This window comes from Sceloporus occidentalis, unplaced genomic scaffold (genome assembly GCF_023333645.1).
Source record: "Sceloporus occidentalis isolate IW3139 unplaced genomic scaffold, rSceOcc1.0.p SCAF_5, whole genome shotgun sequence".
Lineage (NCBI taxonomy): Eukaryota > Metazoa > Chordata > Lepidosauria > Squamata > Phrynosomatidae > Sceloporus > Sceloporus occidentalis.
In genome coordinates, this window is record NW_028316985.1 from 43,394,481 (window position 1) to 43,411,340 (window position 16,860).

Sequence of the window (16,860 nt, forward strand, 5' to 3'; positions counted from 1 at the left end):
AGGCGGAATTCGCCTTACGCGGAGGGATCCGGAACGGATCCCCCGTGTAAGGCGAGGACGGACTGTACTGAGGGAAGTAAGTTAAGACAAGCAGAATTTAGCTAGCTAGATAGCTAGCTAGATAGCTAGCTAGCTAGATAGATAGATAGATAGATAGATAGATAGATAGATAGATAGATATCCTGGGTTTAGTTGTCAGAATGCCTTGACAACTAAAAAGTAGCACTCCTAGAGATCTCCTTATTTGGAATCTCAAAATCTCAGTTGTGAAACTGATTGGGATCCATCAAAGAAAAAATGTTTCAGTGCATGCAAATTTAGTCAATTGCTTTTTGTTGTTCTGGTGGGAGGGGCAGAATGCTTTTCAGCATGTTAATTCATTGACAGTGGTGACTTTGGTCCTCAGCACTTGGATATGTGAAGGAAGGCAAATAACAATAACCATAAATAGAATATTATCTTGCTTCTGATGGAAGTGGTCTATAACCCACAAAAGCTCATGATATAATGTTTTGTTAACCTTTAAAGTACCACAGGACAGAGTAGTGTAGCTACTTCTTTAGAGATGAGTATATATATGCTCCCCCCGTTTAAAAAAAATAATTTTATTTTTCTTCTCTAAAGGGGAGTTGGATGTATATTTTTTGAAATGGCATCTGGAAGACCTCTCTTTCCTGGGTCAACTGTTGAAGATGAATTGCACTTAATTTTCAGACTTTTGGGTAAATACAATTACAATTATGGCCTTACTTTGCTCTTTTTAAGAGGATTTCTGAAAGTGTGTCAGACTGTTATCACAGTATTTATTAGTTTATAAAGGAGGGGTACTTTTAATTTTACAAATTAATCTACATTTTCAGAGTATTAAACTAAAATAATTGTCTGCTTTCTCTTTTGTGGGGCTATACATTCAAATGCTGTTTTCAATTTCAGTGTTGGCATATAATTAGTTCCCATTATAGAGATGTAATTTGTTGAATCTCTCAACTCAGGAACTCCATCACAAGAAACATGGCCAGGCATTAGTTCCAGTGATGAGTTTAGGAACTACAACTTTCCAAAATACAAGCCACAGCCGTTAATCAACCATGCTCCAAGGTACTTGATGTCAGAGTACTAAAGCTGCTGTCTTTCTGCTTTCTGCTTTCAGCAGCACTAAAGCTGCTGCCTATCAGTGTTTACATGAGAACTCAGTGGGAGACATGATAATATCTCTCTATGTACAATTATGGTATAGCATGATAATAATCTGTTAAATTCCAGTTAGCCAAATTATAGCCCAGTGAATAGTAATACTTTTATATTGGCAAAAGTAGGTAGGAAGTACATTGATAAACTATCCATTTATAATCCCAACTAACAATTTTTATAACCAGTAAATCTTCTACAAAATTGGGAATAATTTTTTCCAAAAGTCTGATGTGGTCATGAAAGTGCTAAATATGGATTACAGGTTATTCACTCCTGACATCTTTTCATAATGTCATGTGTTGTCATTTTTTAAAACCACACTGTGCCAGCCCATTTTTCAGCCACAACTTGATAAAAGTTAAAGAGAAATCATACTGTGGAAATATTTGTGAGTCATGACTGATCTCCTTATCTTATTTACCTTACAAAAGTATATGGAGACAGAGTCAAAGTGAAAGGTGAAGGTAGCTTTTTATAAGGAGGATAGCACAGTGTATTTGCTGCAGTGTATTTTTCTCCTCCAGAGCACACCATGACACAGCCTATCCTAGCACATGTCTTCGAGTCCTACTGTTCCAGCAGCCCTCAGCAGCATCATTTCAGCTGGCATTTTGGTGACTGGAAATTATGACATGAGACTTCAATTCTCTTATCTAGATGTTATGTTGTGAGATTTCGTTTTTGCTAATTTGGGATGAGGAGCACCTTAGACAACATGGAATAGCTATGCAAATGGGTTTTCATCCTTTAAAAGCGGCATTAAGGGAAAAAACAACTTTTTTGACTGCACAAATTAGGGAGGATGTAAGGGCCTTTGGGTGTCAGTGGGAGGTGTCAAGGGTTATATAAAAACCCTCCCCAGCCCAGCCCTGCTTTGAAGTTTAGAAGAATCAGTTGTCTTTGCATATTGGTACTTCTTAGTGGAGTTGTACAATTAAGGTTCCATATTCATTAGTATATTGTTAGAATTGTTGTTCACATCTATGCATGATGTTTTGAAATGCAGATACCCACACTTAATTTACACTGTTAGCCTCTACTTTAAAGAGCAGTGTTTATGAACACAGAATGATTAAACACAAAACTTGTTGTTTGTTCCTAGGCTTGACGCAGAAGGAATTGAACTGATAGTAAAATTTCTTCAGGTATGCTGTTCTTTGGTTGTTGTTGTTTTGCTGTTTACAGAGAGAGACTGTGTATTACAAGTAATCACTGAAAATTAAATTCAGTGGTATGCTTGCTAATAGATGAAAGTACAATATTAACTGCAATTCTCTGTCAGTTTATAATGGTGGCATCAGATACAAATACTGTCTGTCTGCCCACTTGAATGCGGATTCTTTCTATCTCTTATTTTTAAGGTTTGTTTTCCCCTATTAATGGTTTCATGTCACAAAATGCTGAAATCTCCCTGGATCCATGGAAGACTATAATTAGAGCAACACATATTGTTGTGTTATGCAAGCACTAATTCTGGTACCTGCTGTAGAATTTCACATCCTTTTAAAGCAAATGTTCTAACTCTAGTAGTCTAGAGTGAAAAAATGAATGTGAGGGCAGTGAAAGCATTAAAAAAAAGATCAAAATAGACACAGGTAGGGGAGGAGTGTGCTAGCCCCTGTCTTCATCACCACTCTCCTCATGTGAAGAACTGACACTCTGAAGAGGAAAACCTCCATCTCACATGGAAGCTCATTGGGGAGCAGCTCCTCGCATAGAGGAGACTGTCTCCACACATGATAAGTAACAACAAGGAAATATGGGATAGTGTGCTCCTCACATCAATTTTAACCCCTTTTGAGAATACCTTGGTAGGATTTTACTATTACAGTGGACCCTTGTTATACACTGGGGTTTGGTTCCAAGATCCCCTGTGTATAACAAAATCGTGTATATTCAAGTCCCATTAAATATAATGGCATAGCAAAATGGTGTTCCTTATAAAAAATGGAAAATCAAGGTTTGATATTTGAAATTTATACTTTTCTTGAACATTTTCAAGCCGTGTATGCTTGAATCCGTGTATAAAAAAATCTGTGTATAAGAAGGGCCGACTGTACCAATATCCTAAACTAGAGAGGAGCTGAGAAGAAGGTCAAGATTGGAACCCTAATGGTTCACCTAGGCATCTGTAGTTTTCTTATCCCTATCCCTGACCCCAATTACCCATGACTCGCAATTGTCATATTCATCCCTAATTCTGTTCTTCCATTTCTCACTGGAAGAAAATGAAATTATGTATGTTGGTTGCTTAAAAACCAGACAATATATTACCTAGAACTGATCAGTGTGAAGTAAATTGTTTGACCTTCCTGAGGAGAGTTGGTTTTTGTGAAAGTAGTGTGTGTGTTCGGCACAATGCAACAGTGTTTTGCACAAATCATTCAGATTAGCATGTTTTTGTTTTTTTCTGGAAAGAACATCTTTGATGCTTTCAGATGTTTTTGTTCCTTGCTGACATAAGGTGATAGATGTAGCTAGTAGGGGGACAGAGAGCTTATGGATGTTTTTTGTTTGTTTATTTATTTGTTGTTATTTTTCCAGTTTGTCTTTATCTTTGGCAGGACAGGCAGCTTCCATGGCATGAAATGCTTTATACAAGTTGTGATGCTTTCATAAACAGAAATGTTCTAGCCAGGATTTTAATCTCTCATTTAGATCACAGTAGTGGGCCTGTTGTGAAGACTATTTGGGAACTTCATTTAGTACAAAAAACATCAAGATGACTGGGAATAGTCAAAGGAAACACCCTTCACCATTCTAGAAACAACTGCATTAGCCCCCAGGCAATTATTTATTTATTTATTTATGGTATTTATACCCCACCCTTCAGTCCTAATGGCTATCAAAGTCACATTCGAGAGAGTCAGGATAGGCCAAGAATAGGGAAGATGCAGCTTTTGGCTTGCATGATGGCCCCCAAGACCTTTTTTGAGGCCTCTAGTACACCTCCAAAATTTCAAAGAGTAGGAGAAGAGTGGTGTGTGGCCCCCAAGCTTCTTTCAGGGCCAGTGTGGCCCCCAGCCTGCAACAGTTGCCTACTGATGATATAGACAATGCACATAGAATATGTTTTATGTTTTTCTCTGTGTGTTTTGATGTTTCATTGAAAGGTTCTATTTGGTGAGTTTTCTGGCTTATCATTGTCTGCTTTGAGAAGCTCAGGCAGGCACTCAGTCAGGACACTTTTGGAACTTTTCTGACTGAATGCATTCATTACTAGAGTTGATTAGGAGTGAGCAGAATATGTCCTCTACCACTGAACTATGGCTTAAAATATTTTGTATCTTTTTTGGTTTCACAGTATGAATCAAAGAAGAGAATTTCAGCAGAAGAAGCTATGAAACATGCATATTTTAGAAGTCTTGGAACAAGGGTGCATAGTCTGCCAGAAAGTAAGCAAAAAATCTTGTCTTTTATTGTGGTTGAACATCTTGTATGTGCCAAAAGATGTTGGACTGTACTTAAGGGTAGACAGCCTACAGTTCCCAAAAGCCCATGCCAGCATGGGCGTTGTTGTCTAAAATGTCTGGCAGGCACCAGATTGCACCAGACTGGTTGGAATGCTCCAGCCGAAACCAATAACAAACTTTCTGCAAACTGCACTGAATTTAGAAATATATCTATATGTCTACTTGAGCTGTTTGGGATATGAATTACCTGATAAGGCTTAATAACCACCATGAACCCTCAGGGGAGTCTTGAAGGGAACTCTCCCATATATGAGTTTCTCTGTTAGTCAGTCTTGGACTGTTAGGAATTCCTGCTCTTCTCCAGCTGGGCTTGGAAGTCACCATGAAGAACAAAGTCAACATTTCATTCGCTTCTTTCTTGTTTAATTGCCAATGTGGTGTTCTGCCCTGTAGTTCCAGTACCTCCCTGTGCTGCTTGTCAAAAGAGCTTGTTTGTCCCATTGTTTGCCTCCATTTTAAACTTTCTGCCAATATGGTTTGTTGCAGATTTTAAACACAAGGTACACCTACTACAAGGAAGGTGAAAAAAATCACTTTGTATATTTTTCAGGTGTATCGATATTCACTTTGAAAGAGATTCAATTGCAGAAAGACCCTGGCTTTCGAAATTCTACTTATCCAGAGACAGGTGTGTAAGCTTCTTCTACATTTCTCCCTAAGTTCACAATAGCTAGTGAACTGCAAAGTTGACACCTTGTAAGTGAATAGCTGGAATTGCTTAGATTCTTCAAATATGTATAAAAACATTTTGCAACTATGGAGTTTTTGCTCAGAACTTAACAAGGAAGTACACTGAGGAAGACAGGTATCACTGCATCACTTGAAGCTATGCATCTTGCCCTGTATTACCTAGTTTGTTTCCTTAAAAAATGCAAAAAGGTCATTATGGGGACAAATAATTTAGGAACCTGCTTTCTTTATTCATCTTCATCTGTTGAAGTGTATGAGTAAGCGGGATTGTTTGCTTCCTTAACACAATTCATGTTTTATATTTTTAGGACATGGGAAGAACAGAAGGCAAAGCATGCTTTTCTGAAACCTGGCCATACAGGTTGAAGTCCAAGGCTGGTTTTCATCCATCAAGAACTGTAGTCGGAAGGCAATTCCTCCCTTGGTGGACTTGAAATCTGTTTGTCTACACTGTCCTCCTCACAGTGCAGTCTTTTTATTTCAGACCTGCTGGTTACGTTTTTATATTTGTTGTCACAGTGTGACAAATTTTTGTACAGTCAATTTTAAGGTCTCCTCTGCCATTAGAGCCAGTAGGTTACAACGGTTAATGTAACAGTAGCTGCAATTTTTGTGCAGGACTGAGAAACACAGTGCATTATTTATTGCGGAATCATTGCTGCTAAATAACTACTGTCTGTATAGTTAACAAAACAAGTGAATGCCTGCAGAAGTTGCAGTGGCTTTATATAATATGTGAATGCCTCTGTTTCTCTTCATGAATTATTGCTGCAGTTTTATATCTTCTTAATTTTTTTTAAACTGCAATGTTTCTTGGAATGTAAAAAAAATAGCTTTCTTTGACTGTTAAATAGGTAAATTCATCTTTAACACTCTTTAAGTTCTTGGCCCGTAAACTTCTTATTTAACAATAGATGCAAAGTAATTAAAATATTACTGAATACATTTTTAAAGCACTTAGTCCAGAGGTGTTGATTTAAAGGGGTGAAAAATGGTTCCTCCATCACATGCAATCAGGATCCCATGTTATTGAGGATTGGCTTATACATTTTGTCAAGCTTTGCTCCCATGGAGGAAATGTATGCATATGACTCCGAATGCAGCTACCTTCCCTGTGTACCCTTTTCCTAACCTATATACTTCCAAGAACATTTTGTATACATTCTCTCCTGAGTTGTTTTGGAGATGAGGTATATTTTCCTAATGTTACAGTGACTAAAGATAAACAATATGGGAGTGGTGCATCCCAGCTTCCCAACCCAATGCTTTCATCGCTTATTTTGTGATTACATATTCACTGGAAATCCACTGGAAGACTGCAAGTCCATAGTAAAGAAGACATCATTCCATAATGCAGACTTTGTGAAGCATGAGAACTTAGAGGGCTTTAAAGATCTTAGATGTTATCTGTTTATTGGAGCTAGTCAACATGTTACTAAGCTTATGCATCTCAGTGAGTATCATAAGTACCTCCTGGTGATAGTAACAGTATTTTTAAGCAATTGTGTTTACCTTTCTTGAAACTATTTGTTTAGTGCATCTTCAAGAGGCTGTAAATCTTTATTGGTATATTTTGAAATGGTTATGTAAATCTTTGGCTGATATATCATGAAAAATAGTCATAGATAACTTAATTTTTTTCCTGATGTTCACTGTTAAAACATTCAGGGGTCCTACCATTTCTGTTCAGGAAATCTTGTAGTTTATTATTGTTATTTAACAGTATTAAGTGGGAAAATGTATGTTTCCTTTAACTTTATTTGTGAATAGTGATTGTGGCATGTTTGGGGATGTTTTATTAATATTTCATACTACTAGTAAATTGAATTTGGGAACATTTTTTTTAATTTTCTGAAAGAGATGACAAATTAGTGTGTAATGGTGACATTTGGACCACTGCTGCTTTTCAGCATTTGTGAGCTGGTTTTACCATAAAAGAAGCCCCACAGAGCTAAAAAAAAACTGCTGTTATTTCTAACTGATGGACCTGTATTAATATTGTACTTTTCAAAGTATAAATATTATGGAAATCTTCACTTGTGTTTGGACATTTTATAGCTGCCATAATTCTAATAGCTATGTGTAATCTAGCAAAGTCTTAGTGCAGCAACTAGTTTGCTTATGGTGATCAGCTCTAGTAAGGATTATGCAATCTTGGTCGTTCTTTGAAGGACTCATAGGCCTGGTTCAGACTGTGATTAGATGGGGCATGAACCATAGGTTTGTAGGAATCATTCCAATTTAAGCTTCCTGATTCAGATGTCTCATCCGAGTAAAGTATAGCTTGACAAATTTGTAATAAGCCTCATCCACAAGAAAACTCTGGCCAAGATCCTATTTCCCCTACTTTGTTGTGATTGTGTAACTAGATAGCATCTCCTGACCCGACCCCAACTTACCTTGAGATCCATCAGCCGCACTGAGCAATGGAAATCTGCTCTGCGGCTGATCAGGCACAGCAGGATGATGTTTCCAGCCCACTGCCACCAGTGGGAGAGGCTGCAACACTCAGAAGCAGCAGCCCTGTCACAATTCCTAGTCACAGCCACACTTGCTGGTGGGAGTGGGCTGGAAATATTATCCTATTGCACATCAATAGGCAACAGAACAAACCTCATTTGCACAGTGCAGCTGCTAGCTATTAAGGTAGGTTTGGGGGGCTGCTGGCTATTAAGGAAGATTGTGACAATAGTGCCTCAATTGTAAATACATAATGTTAGTGATTATGGAGCAGTTATGGATCCATAACTCTAAGTCTGTACCTGTATTACAGGATGCCAGCCTGCATTTTTTCCTGGAAGAATTCCTTAAAGAACAACATAGGCATCCTGCAGCATTGTCAGCTGAACTGTTACAAAACTTTTCTTTAAATTTCAGCTACTTGCCAGGTATAGATAGGTTTTTATAAACAAAAAGCAGCCAGGATTTAAAAATGCTCCAACAAATCTATTGCTGTTTGTCACTAGGGTACTTTATTGTCCCTGCCAATTTAATGTATTGGGAGCCCCCCCCCCCCAAAAAAAAAAAAAAAAGATACTCTCTTTTTCACCAAACCATGATGTGACATGCTTTAGTTGTAAGTAGATTCACTCTGTTCAGGGGAACACTGAGATTCCCACTGGAATTAGGAAGCAAAAGAAATATAAATTATATCCTCGCTTCAACCCTGAACATATTCACAACCCAAACCATGTCAAGAGTCTCACTAGTCACAAAATAGCACACAACTCATTCACAGCAACTTTTTGTTCTTTTTAAATGTTAAGTGCTAAATGAAATAGAGAAGGAAAAGAAGAAAAGAGACCGAGACCAGGGATAACATAATACCTCACTGATTGAACAAACCAGTATTTACTGACAGGTAGCTGAGCCAACAAACCATTGTTTATTGGAACAAAAATGTTGTATGATCTAGGCCATATTCTGCTGAATTTGTCACTCAAGAAAGCAGAGAATGGGACAGTCCTCATGTAATTCCACTTTTAGCCCAAATACACTGTTCAGGGGAGTCTTTAGCCTTCCAGGGCAGCTTTTTTCAAGGACAGATAAAGGTATAAGTAAAAAAAAAAAAAACACCTTCCTGTTGATAAGTTCCTGGGAGATAGTTTCGCTCACCAGGAATTTAGCTGCAGCTGTCTTTATGTGTAGTCCTCTTTGGTATAAAGTTCCAGAATGCAGTTCTGAGTGGAACTGACAAAAATCCTCACAGCCAGCAGAGGGGGATATGAGATCATTGTTACTCTCATTTTTACCAAGAAGTACAACTATTCCAATGCCTTGTTAAAAACGTCTGGTGTATAAGTAACAGTTAGCTGAATTCTGTCTTTAATAATACCACTTGCCACATGTGTAATCTTTTTAATTTTTTCTAAAGCATTGTACAAATATCACTGATCCTCACAACAGCCCTGTGAGGTAGGTTAAGTAAATAACTTGAAGATAATTCCAATGTTTACAAATGCAAAGAATGAATTAAAATAACCAGAGAACTTCTCAGATTTAGAAGACACACATGCTGGAGAAGCAGTATTGCTGAATGGATATTTTTGGCTTCTTAATACTTTGCTTAGTCCATCATACCAACTACAAGCATACGGCTTTAAAGATCTAAGAATTGCAACTTGTAACTGTAAGCAAACTTTCCTATTTTTCTCATGTGTTTGACCTTTTCTGGTCCACAGTATATGTTAAATTGTGCCCTGATGGATATTTCAATTCTTTAACATTTAAAGATTTTGTGATAAAATTCTTGTGAACAAAAACAAATGCTTGTTTTGCAACATCTCCCAGCAGGAAAAGAATTGCACTGTGGGACAGTGTAGAGCATGATTCATTTGCACAGAATCCACTTTCAATACTTTATTGTTTTCATTCTTCAGCATGAAGTTAAGGACTTCCAGAGAGAGGGGGGGGAACTCCAGCTTTTTAGTTTAAAACAATATTGAACAATGAATGTTATCTTACATCCGTATTATTCTACAGGAGTGTTTTCTTGCACCTCTTCCTTGTGTTTCCTTTCACACCTTTCTCTGTGGTTGGAAAAGTTACATTTTTAGACAACTGCTTCCAGCAAACCCAGGATGAGGAATCTGAGAGCTGTAGTCTAGAAAATATTTTCCAAGCTCTGTTTCTTTCCATGGCAAGGAAATGAGAGTTTTACACTATTAGGCAACAAACACCGCTGCTTTGGTGTCCTTTGGCATTTCTTACAGCAAATGCACATTAGGAACAGTGCATCTTTAAACGTTTAAAGAGGCAGGTGTTCTCAGTCACATGCTACATGAGGAAATACAATACCAGTGTAGATGCAAAAAAACATGTTTGCTGTGTAAATCTGAGCTCCTACTCATCTTTCCACTCTGGCATCTTTTTGCAAAACATGCAGATCCTTCGGTCTTCTTAATCATCAGCTGGCACGCTTCCCATAGGTATCCTTTGGGCACTGCATGAATAGAATTCTCAACTAGGTAGAGCTTTTGTCTGAACTTCCATGCCTGTTCTTATGTCATCTTTGAACATTTTATAATAAGACCATGTAAAGAAAAAAGTGATGCTAGCAACTGAGTTGATAAATGTCCCATTATCCAATGACACTTAAGATGAAATGAAGATTGTAGTTCTCCAAACTCTTGAGTTCAGTATAATAATGGACTTTAGAAGATAAGATTTTGAGGTATGGCATTTATGAACAACCAAACATTTATGCAGGTAAGCTGAGCAGTATGACGTCACCTGTTTTAGTATTAAGGGAAATAAAATGAGGGTTATGGTGGTTTTGAATATATACCTTACGGTTTTTTCCTGCCATTTACAAAGTTTACATGCTAATGCTGATGATAGTATTAATGTACAGATGTATATTTAGAAATAAATATATCTTAGTGCACCTTGGTTGTTTGTGAAAAAAGAATGAGGTTCTAGTTAATACATAAACCAATAGACCAGAGGATATTGGTCCATTTGAATGGGAGGGAACTTCACTGAAGTCCACACACTGTATTTGTTACACAAATTTTTAAACCAAAGCATCTGTGACATTTCTTCCCAAACCATCCTTCAGGCTACTGAACTTTGCACAAGAGTTGTTTAATACAGTGTTTTATTATGTTTAGCTTTCTTTTACTTGATTTTTAATGTCCAGAAATAGGTAGCTCATGTGATGCATTAGTTTATTTACAAACTATTCAGTATAAAATTACCAGTGCTATGGAATAATTGGTCTACAGTTTTTCTGTTTTTTAAAGATTAAGTACAATTCATAGTATGTTAAAAGGCACTGAACTATTTTACTGTTCCTATTGCACTGAGGTTGCTAAGAGTTATGGTAGTTCTTGATTATATAAACAGAGGCAGAAACGGGTAGGTTTTATGTTTGGTCCTTATTCTTAGAATGATCCTTTTGTTTGGTTCTTATTCTTATACTTTTATGACACGCAATTTGTCTCATGAGTTTAAGTATATTCTAGTAACTAGATGGCTGTTTTAATAACTATGTTTTCCAAGTATATAATATCAATTTGGTTTCCATTATAGGTATTTCAATGTCAGGGGGTTGGACTGGATGATGATAATGATAATAATAATAATATTTTGTAGGTTGAAGAATATGACTGCACTGTATGAAAATAAATGTAGGACTACAATTTCCACACATCAGGAAGGGAAATGGCAGTCTAAGAGACTATCTGGATCAGCCTAGAAAAATGTATACTGTCCAAATATTCCGCAGAACTATCAGTAGAATTCTGTGTGTGAGGGAGTAAGAATATATTCAAGTAGTAAGTGTATTTTTAGGTACAAAAATTAATAAATTTGAAATAATGCATTCTACAAAAGGCGAAGAGAATAGTGAACATATGCTGGCAGGAAGTTTTATAAGCATATACAATCCTGTGAAAACTAGGTTCCTTCTTCATATGACAAAAACTGTTTGAGAAAAAAGAGTAAAGCTCACAGTTCAGCATGTAAAGTACAATGATCAGCCCATGTCCCATAATTTCATTCAAAACACGGGGGGGGGGGGGGTGTCAATTTCACAGCCCAGAAGACCAAATATTTATCACTTCCAGTCAATCTACAGTAACAAGAGTGTCTAGATGCTTGCAGATCAATGGAATCAGCCCTTTTTGAGCAAAATTTCATTGTTACGTTAAGTTGTGCATACAGTAGCACTGCCGTTCACATGAATTCTCCAGTTAACTTTTTAATTAATTTTTAATTAATTAATTTAATCTTACTGATGGACATGATGCCACCCACACTTATTTAATCCTACTTTTGTGTTACGTTTCATCTTTCAGAAATCAAGTCATTCTAGGAAATGGCAAGATACTCCCTCTGCCTTCAAGGTTCTGGTTTTTTGGAGAGACCACAAGCTATGGCAGTGACAAATCATAGCATTCAAGGCTATGTTAGTAGAGAAAATAATAATGTTTGAAAACATCTTGTGAGCATCTTGGTATTTGCTTCCTAGGCATTGATATGTTGTTATGTTAGAAGATTCCCCCCTCCCCTTCAATCATAAAAGCTGGAAATACTTTTTAAAATTCTGAATGCAGCCCATATTTTTTAAAAAACACACACAATGTTTTGACCCTGCAAAACTAGATACGCTCACAACCCTGATTAACAAAGCTCATGAAAACTGTAATGTGCAATACCTGTACAGTAAAGAAAATGATGATCAGTGTGAAGCCTCCCAACAACTTGAACAACAAATGAAAATGAATGGTACTGAGCAAGGTTATATCCTCTAGTGACCTTAAAATATGTTATAATATTTTAAGAGCATTTTCCTCTAACCTCAAAGAAGAATTCAAGCACCTAGTTCTAAATAGTGTCCTAGTCTCAAAACACATTTACTGGCCAAAACATTTATGGCCTCTCAATTCAGCAAAGAAATAGGAATCTTTATATAATTGGAAAGCACTTAATTCAAAATTACATTAATACACTGCACAATATGGCCTATGGCAAGGGGAATACTGAAATACTAGTATAAGGGGTTGTTCATTAATTGGTTCCTTTTCAACTTTTTTCTTAATACTGGAAAAATATAAATCATTTTATAACATTATGCAAAAGAAGGCACAGCCGGTTATAGTTTACACAAGCATAACTCATAATATGCAGACATACATGATTTAAAAGTTTCACATCCTTTAGATATTGTTTTGATATCTATTAAGAAAGGTACTTCAGGAACAGTGTTCAACACTTGGAGAATAAGAATATAAAAAAATTACAACATTTTAATGCAAAACAATTCTTATACAAAAAAACACTGTTTAAAAATGCTAAATAAACATCATACAAGTAGATCATCCATGTAATGAAAAGTGCAAACCATAGTAAAAAAGGGGGGGTTCTTCATGTCCTCCTGGCATCACCAGAAAAATGAAACCCATCAGAATGGCTGTGTAATATCCAGTTTGTTAGTGAGTCCTTCATTTGCTGAGATATCAGGATTTATGGGTATTTGGAGAAAGGAGAACTGGAGAAGAGGACCCATCCAAGCCAGGAATTTGCATTGGGATGTGACCATTGAGCAAAGTTGGGAACTGCAAGTGGGAAAAGGACAGAAATAAAGAGGAAAAAATTAAATCAGTCTTAAAATCTGCTACTAGATTTCTTTCTTTTCTCCTCCCCCCTTCTTTTTTTTATGCTGCAACAGACAAGCATGGCTGTTTCTTTGAAAAGAGGATCATGGCCCAATGCAAACATTCAATGAAACCAAGATTTGAGATTCCAAATACACAATTGAGCAAATTTCATTTCTGTTTTCTTTCCTTCACATTCAAGCTCATAATTCATTACTGTTTTATTGGTACAGGTGTGTTTAGAGCTGTGGCTGGAACTTTGGCTGTGTTACTGGTTGCCAGTTCGTACATTATGTCAAACCATACTTACTGCAATGGTTTGTTATTGTGTGCCTTCAAGTAATTTCTGACTTATGCCGCCCCTAAGGTGAACCTATCATTGAGTTTCCTTGGCAAGTTTGTTCAGAGGGGTTTGCCATCCTCTGAGGATGAGAGAGTGACTTGCCCAGGGTCACCCAGTGGGTTTACATAGCCGAGCTGGGGTTTGAACCCTGATCTCCAGAGTCATAATCAAACCACCATACTGGCTCACTTACTGTAATGGTACCTTAAACCAATTTCTGATTTTGGATGGTCAATCAGATTATGGTTTACCAATTCAAACATTCTATCAGATCACAGTCACATGTTGTTTGCTAGGGTTGTTTGGTTTGATGTCTAAATTGAAACTATGGTCATTTTGAGGTTTGCATTGAGGTTTGCCAAATGTTCATGTATTTCCTTATCTATAAAAGGATGAAAGTTATGGCTTCTATTTTTACATTTGACTCAAGTACACTTTTAAAAATATGCTAAGGAGCGCTCAGTTAAATACAGCTTGATACTGTATCTTTCTTGGCTTCTTAGCTACCTTTGCAATTTGCACAAAAATCTCTCTGTGTAAACTCTGTGCCTTTTGCCTTTCTGAAGCAAAGCTCAGCCACACAGCAAGCACAAAAGTACTGTCTGGTTGATCAAAAAGACACCAAGAAGACCCACAAAGCTTCTGGTTTTAAAATGCTCTTGTAACAAGACAGCAGCTATTATAATTTTGCAACACATTTTGCAGAAAAATCATTTCCACTAATGCACAAACTCCAAACCAACCGAAAATGTCTTGCAGACAAGGACATTTCTTTGCACTGTTTCTTGTTCTCACATTCCCAGTTCTTGGAGGGAAAGGGAAACTGAATGAGCTGTGGTTTGCTCATCATCTCAAGTATTATCTGAATCAGGCCCATGAATTGGGTAAGCATAGGCTGGCATTCTGTTAGTGTGTTGTGTGCTTTCAAGTTTGTTAGTATAAGTCCAAATTATACTAACACAACCCACTATTTTGGTCACTGGAAAAGCCAAAGTTCTTTCCCAGCTGTGCAGTGACCAAACTCCCACTTCCACCAAACAGCCCTACCTTTTAAGAAACAGCCCCATTTCTGTGTCATTGAAGAGCATAAGAATCAGCAGAGATACATCCAGCTGTTTTGCTGTAGCTGGAGGTGCTGCAAGGACATCATCTGCAGGAACCTCTTGAGGAGCCCCTGGAGCTTCCTGCAGATGCAGCATGTCACAATTGCTGGTTGCATCCTGGCTCTTCCACAACATGGCAATGAACGCGTTGAGGGGGCTATGTGACTTAAAAGTTGGTTGGGTGTGAGCAGCACTAGAAGCTACATCCAAGACATAAATCTTCCAATGTAGGATGTCAACTTGATTTATAATTTCTATAAGCAACAATGTCATACCTCCATAAATATTTCATTTAACTAGAAATTATAAAATTCAAAATATTCAAAGTATCATAGAACAGGAACCACTGAGTCCAACCCCCTGCCATTGAGGAAGACACAATCAAAGCACCCATGACAGATGGACATCCAGGCTTTGTTGAAAGACCTCCAAAGAAGTACACTCCACCTCACTCTCCACTGTCAAACAGCTATGACCGTCAGGAGGTTCCTCATGAAATTTAGATGGAATCTCTTTTCTTGTAGTTTGACTCCTAGTACAGTATTAGTATCTGGGGCTATAGAAAATAAGACTGTTCCCTCTTCGACTACCATGCCCCCTCTTAACCTTCTTTTCATCAGGCTAAACATTCTAGCTTCCTAAGCCATGCCTCACAGGGCATGGCTTCCAGACCTTTCACCATTTTGGTCACCATCCTCTGGACACATTCCACCTTGTCATCATCATTCAAGATGACTAATGTACATTTATCCCTGTAACATTCAAAAGCAGAAATATCAATTTATTTCTAATCTTCAGTGCATTGATTAATATGCACTGCTGCATTTTTGCAGAGATCCTTTGTGAAGTTAGTCAGATCGAACATAAGACAAGTCCTAGAACTCAGTAATTGTATATGAATGCTAGCTCTAAATAGACATCACTCATCAAACTGTTTAAGATGTCTGAACTCCAGTTGTGTTTTCTTGCTATTGTTTAGACTTTGTTGCAGGATAACTACAGCTCTGAACAATTCTCTCATTGCCCTAATTATACTTCAAGCTTTCAAATCCAGAGCAACTTAATTGCATTTCCCAAGAGGCTCTGCCAATTAGCCTAAGCCACTGTGAAATAAGCGGGCTGTTGCAGGATTGTCTCCTGTCCTTATGCTGGGAAACAGTAGTTGTTTTACCTGTATACCAACTTTAGAGGGACTGTTTCACCAGTTCTCACATTTTTCTGTAATAGCCCCTCCACCCTTTCAGAAAACAAAGACTTTCTGGGAGAAGTCAAGCAAGCAGGAGACTGCAGAATACCAAGCCTAATTTGTCACTTTCAAGCCTTGCTAACCATTGCTGATATAAGTCCAATGACTTTCACTTTTGGAAGACTGGGTCATACAGTTCTCTTAAATCCTTTTTCCTCCTTCATACCATGCAAGTGAATTAGCATTTCACTGCATTTTCCTTATTGCTATTTGAAATGAGGCTACCTTAGAGGATTACACTAGACCTCAAGCAAAGAACTATGTCCAGTCTTTAAGTTGCTTAGGTGTGATTTCTTTTTAAATCAACAGTGCTATATTCATACTGCATAGTTCATAGTGGATTCTGAACTAGACAGATATGCCCATCTCTCCCCATTCTGTCACTTTCCCTGGTCAGAGATAATAGACCTCTAATCACCATTTTCTGCCTTATTATGCAGTTTCACAGTTCTCCTGAAGCCATGTGCTTGGACCCAGGGGACACTTGGGCTTCTCTTAGAATATGTAATAAATAATAATAAATAAATAAATTATTTATATACCGCCCTTCTTAAAATCAGGGCGGTGCACAACAAGCATACAATAATACAATTATACAAAGAATGGATTAAAACAGTTCAATAAAAATAATAAAATTCATGCCGGCAAAACAGTGCTGACAGAGGGGGGGAGGGGAGGAGAGCATTCTGGGGCAAAAAATCAGGGGTAGGCCTGC

At 37.4% G+C, this 16,860-nt stretch overlaps 2 protein-coding genes across 4 annotated transcripts in view; one reads left to right on the plus strand and one right to left on the minus strand.

Annotated features, from left to right (window-relative positions):
• LOC149312079 (cyclin-dependent kinase 17) overlaps positions 1 to 7,390 on the plus strand; it is a 108,800-nt gene extending 101,410 nt beyond the window's left edge. For both annotated transcript variants that reach the window (XM_089523920.1, XM_089523922.1), the window contains exons 12-17: positions 625 to 722; positions 993 to 1,098; positions 2,294 to 2,336; positions 4,496 to 4,586; positions 5,215 to 5,292; positions 5,663 to 7,390. In XM_089523920.1, the coding sequence (XP_089380046.1) occupies positions 625 to 722; positions 993 to 1,098; positions 2,294 to 2,336; positions 4,496 to 4,586; positions 5,215 to 5,292; positions 5,663 to 5,700 (454 nt within the window). In that variant the 3' untranslated portion in view covers positions 5,701 to 7,390. The remainder of the gene's footprint in view (positions 1 to 624; positions 723 to 992; positions 1,099 to 2,293; positions 2,337 to 4,495; positions 4,587 to 5,214; positions 5,293 to 5,662) is intronic.
• Positions 7,391 to 9,198: 1,808 nt separating this feature from the next.
• Positions 9,199 to 16,860, minus strand: part of ELK3 (ETS transcription factor ELK3) — a 59,179-nt gene continuing 51,517 nt past the window's right edge. For both annotated transcript variants that reach the window (XM_089523924.1, XM_089523923.1), the window contains one exon: positions 9,199 to 13,414. In XM_089523924.1, the coding sequence (XP_089380050.1) occupies positions 13,316 to 13,414 (99 nt within the window). In that variant the 3' untranslated portion in view covers positions 9,199 to 13,315. The remainder of the gene's footprint in view (positions 13,415 to 16,860) is intronic.